The sequence below is a fragment of the Leptonychotes weddellii genome, chromosome 13 (assembly GCF_054177405.1).
Source record: "Leptonychotes weddellii isolate Sample4059 chromosome 13, ASM5417740v2, whole genome shotgun sequence".
NCBI lineage: Eukaryota > Metazoa > Chordata > Mammalia > Carnivora > Phocidae > Leptonychotes > Leptonychotes weddellii.
The window spans coordinates 37503389-37508268 of record NC_138381.1 but is presented as its reverse complement, the minus strand read 5'-3'; the positions used below and the strand labels follow the sequence as shown (position 1 = coordinate 37508268).

Here is a 4880-nt window from a genome sequence, read left to right as displayed (position 1 = left end):
TAAAACACATTTATTTTTTTACACATGTCTTTGCTAGCGTCCTAAATTTGGGTTCCAGATGATCTAGAAACTCAAGCCCTTCTTCTTCCTGCCAATCACTGCAACAGCCTACAGAGTCGGCCATAGACCCTTTTCCTTCATAGTTATACGAACGCACGTAGTCTTCAGAATGTCTATGCTCCTCGTCTTGTCCACACAGATACACCTTCTGTATCAAAAAAGAGCACATTTTATTATTTTTTTAAAGACACCTAAACATATTAGCATAAAAATAATGTCTTTGATTTACCTTTTACTGTTTAATTTTTAATCAGAGTGTGTCCTCTAATGGATTCCTACATATAAAAAATGCACATGATTGGTGTGTATTATATTCATTCTGAAAATACAGCAGATACATAAATGCTCCTCGTGAACACATTTATGAAAATTAAAGATACATATTACAAAGCTAACCTACAGTTTCCCATTTGAACATAAGATCTGTACAGTCCCAATGTATCTTTTCAGCTTCTTCACATATTTGGGGGAACAAATATAGGCTTCTGTTTATAAACAGTCACATAGTGACAATAATGTAATGTATTCAACTGGCTAATAATAACCAATATTGATTACTCTGAACCTAAAACAAGGAACTAAAACCCAAAATAAAAGCTGAACAGTCTGTCTGGTTGATGTTGGTAGCCAGGCCTTCATAACTACACAGAGGATTCAGTACACTAAAAAATGTTTATAAATTATGATCCATGCATCACTCTATACAAATCTTTCATTCCAGGTGATTTTCCTGGTAATTTTTACAGAAGAAGCTGCCAGTCTTCTTACACTCCCTAAACATGTATACATATGCCATTCCTAGATAGTTGTGTAGTTTTGTAAACCTTATTTTAAAAATTAAACTTGGAAAGATCATTTTTCCCTTTGGGCTTGGGCCTGAAATCCGTATCTATGATAATTAAAGACTCAAAAGGTGATGAGTTCCACGTGCCTGAGGACTAAAGCTTTTGGGAAATCCTGATTTATACATCATTTTTAACTTTCATGGAATAGGAGCTCGAAGACATTGGCACTCACCTCGCCAAGCCGAGGTTGGGTAAAGCTGTGCCAGTCGGTACAAGTGTATCTGCCAGGCTCCATCACTCCCTGTCCTGCTCCCTTGACAGATTCCAAGGTCTGATGTCCACCTCCTTTGCTGGAATCCAAAGTGTAGCCACCTTTGACCATCTCAAAGCTTTGCTGCGTTTTGACTCCTTGGCCACCAAGAGTGCCAACAGACATGCTTGTGTCACAAATGTTGGATGTCTGTGTGGGGAGTCTAATATTTGCTTCCTAAAAATAAAGGTAGAGTTATAAAATGAGTGAATCAAGTTGAAACTAACAATTTCCTTTCATTTCTTTCCCATCAAAATTCATTATGTTGAAGCCCTAACCCTCAATGCCTTAGAATGTGATCTTGTTTGAAAGTAGGTCATTACATATGTATTTAGTTAAATTAAGATAAGGCCACACTCAGGGTGGGTAAGGTGAAATTTGGACACGGACATGCACACAGGGAGAAGAATGCCATATGAAGATTTGATTTATGCTGCCCTAAGTCAAGGAACTACCAGTTTGTGATTCTTTGCAGTCCTTTGAAACTAATACAATAGAATTATGAAGTTTAATGAGTCAACCCAGGGATGCCTCGTGGCTCAGTTGGTTAAGCATCTGCCTTTGGCTCAGGTCATGATCTCAGGGTCCTGGGATCAAGCCCCGCATCAAGCCCCACGTTGGGCTCCCTGCTCAGCGGGGAATCTGCTTCTCCCTCTCCTTCGGCCCCTCCCCACCACATGTGCTCTCTCTGTTTTGCTCTCTCTCTCTCAAATAAATAGATGAAATCTTAAAAAAAAAAAAAAACGAGTTAACGCATGCAGAGCAGGTGGAGTTCTGCTTGGCATAGTAAGTGCTCAATAAACATTAGTTATTATTATTACTATTATTATGTAATAATCAGCTGTTATCATTGGATCACCATACAATTCATTCGGAAGTGAAATCTAATTTACCATCACTTCTTCTCCGGGTCCTTCAGTGTTTGACACAATTAAATTTTGCTGGGCTACGTCCGGAAAACATTTCTTTACTGTTCTCTTGGCAGTAACACAGAAACAAGTAAACAGAATACCTAAAAAATAAAAAAAGTATTTAAGTAAAATAGCATTTTTTCATGCTGGTGTATATCATTTAAATCATGATATTTTAAAAGTTTCTTTGCAGAACTTTAAAGAATTTGTTCTATAAATTAAGATCCCTTTGGGTCATGAAATTTAAAACAGAATATTAACAAATGTATTAGTATATAGACCATCACTGTCTTATTGAGATTATGTTATTAGGCTAAATGAGAAAAAGATCAATTAAAAGTAAGAAGGATGAAGTGAGCATAGTTTATTAATAGGTCTCTTCCCAAGTCCAGAATTAACTTAAATGTTTCTCTTATTTCCTCCACACTGAAATAGTAACTCCCTTTGATTGAAATTTAAGCTAGTATTATTGATAATTCAAATCCATACAGAACACACTCAAAGGGCATTAGGCCTAAATACAAACATGAAAGGCAGTTACATAAAATCTGTGCCCAGTTTTGAAAGTGTAATCACTGTGCTAAGGGGAACGTCCAGTTTAACCTGAAACTCAAATCAATGAATTAGGACACAGTAAAGACTATGGGAAAGGTCTGTAAATGCAAATAGGTTCTGTAGTCAAATAAATTATTGAAAAAGAGAGGAAGGCTTGAGGGAAGGTGAGTGGGAAGAAGAGATGAAAGAAGTGTGGGCAATGATTTCCATCACTTTTGCATCTTGAAAAAAAGTTCGCAGAATGCAAAATCTTAACATCCTTTGCATGTATGTATTGTTTTCCTCAGTGGCTCACCATATGACCATTTTCCACTAACAGGAGTCTTTTTTTTTTTTCAGAATTCCAATTTTCTTTCTTTTTTAAGTTTATTTATTTATTTTTAAGTAACTCTACACTCAACATGGGGTTCAAACTCACAACCCTGAGATCAAGAGTTGTGTGCTCTTTTGACTGAGCCAGCCAGTCACGCTTCATTGGCATCTTCTTAAGATGTATGTTAAATCAGGGCATCTGAGTGGCTCAGTTGGTTAAGCAGCTGCCTTCGGCTCAGGTCATGATCCCAGGGTCCTGGGATCGAGCCCCGCCATCGGGTTCCCTGGTTGGCGGGAAGCCTGACTCTCCCTCTCCCACTCCCCCAACTTGTGTTCCCTCTCTCGCTGTCTCTCTCTGTCAAATAAATAAATAAAATCTTAAAAAAAAAAAGATGTATGTTAAATCCCTCCATTAATAACAGTGAGCATAAACATCTATGTGAATTTTGTAAGTACTCTTCACTAATTCTTCCTGTGCACAAACTTGGTGGTTAAAAGACTATGTTTTGTATGGGAGGGAATCTTAACCAACCTCTTTATGATACTTGTGGAAAAATGAGCTCAAAGAAGAGGAAATGATCTATCCAGTGTCTCACACCTTCTTATTGGAAGAACTAAGTGTACACCTTAAAATTGGTTTAAATTTAATCTGCTCTTACTGATATGTTTCTTCTGTGAATTGAAACCCCCAGTCACATAGTACACACAAGAGTTTTAAAAGGACACATTTACTAAAGACTATAAAGGTCATTAAATAAAGAACTACCATATATGTATTTTAAATATTAGATAAGCCTTCAACTAACACATTCTAGATAATTATACTTACATAACAGCAATGCGGAACCCAACACCATGGCAAGAATAGCCCATCTTCCAAGTATTACGTTTGGCTTAACATCTCTCACAGTTTTAAAATTCATTTTACAGTCAGATGGGGTTGTGCAGTCACAGACTCTCACCGTTAACATGTGTTTTGCATGTAAACCATGTCTATCTTTTATTATGACAGGCACATTATAATTGTTATAATCAAGAATTTGCCGCTGATGAAGAATGGCAGTTTTACCTAGAGAAAAAAAGACAGAATGTATATTGATATGACCTTTCAATCACAATATTATTCCTACTTGGTATGCTTGGGGTAGGGTAGGGGGTTGAAGGTGCAGAATTTAGCTTAAAGGAAAAACTCTAGTGGTTCTTTTTTCTTTCTTTCTTTCTTTTTTGAGAGGGAGAGACGGAGACAGAGGAGGGGCAGAGAGAATCCTAAGGCAACTCCATGCCCAGGATGGAGCCCAAAACAGAGCTCCATCTCACAACCCTGAGATCATGACCTGAACTGAAATCAAAAGTCCAACAGACACTTAACCCACTGAGCTACCCAGGTGCCCCTCATTTTTATTTCTTAAAAATGATCTTGATTTCTTGAAAAACCAGGAAAATGAATTAATATTGCTCTACACTTACATTAGACTAATCTATATTTAACATTACTCAAATATTATATTAAAATGGATTGATGTGTTTTCTTAAAAGATATTTGGAACAAGAGTCTAAATATAAATATATTATCCATTGCTTTTAAAAGGTAAGGTATTGCTCTTTTGTCTGGGCTGCCAACATGCCATCCAGACTGAGGAAAACCCAGAAACTTCGGGGGCCACGTGAGCCACGGCCACGGCCGCATGGGCTAACACTGGAAGCACCCAGGAGGCGGGGGTGATGCTGGGGCATGCATGCTTCACCATCGGATCAACTTTGACAAGTATCACCCAGGTCACTTTGGAAAAGTTAGTATGAGGCATTACCACTTAAAGAGGAACCAGAGCTTCTGCCCAACTGTCGACCTTGACAAACTGTGGACCTGGGGCAGTGAGCAGACACGGGTAAATGCTGCCCAAAACAAGACTGGAGATGCTCCTATCACTGATGTGCTGCGCCCCGGCT

General features: G+C 38.1%; 1 protein-coding gene across 1 annotated transcript in view; it reads right to left on the bottom strand.

Annotated features, from left to right (window-relative positions):
• The window catches only part of DSC1 (desmocollin 1), a 26961-nt gene continuing 22081 nt past the window's right edge, over positions 1-4880 (bottom strand). Inside the window, exons 12-15 of the mRNA XM_081802539.1 lie at positions 3763-4002; positions 2049-2167; positions 1078-1332; positions 1-208 (exon numbers count right to left, since the gene is read on the bottom strand). Of these exons, the coding sequence (XP_081658665.1) occupies positions 11-208; positions 1078-1332; positions 2049-2167; positions 3763-4002 (812 nt within the window). The 3' untranslated portion in view covers positions 1-10. The remainder of the gene's footprint in view (positions 209-1077; positions 1333-2048; positions 2168-3762; positions 4003-4880) is intronic.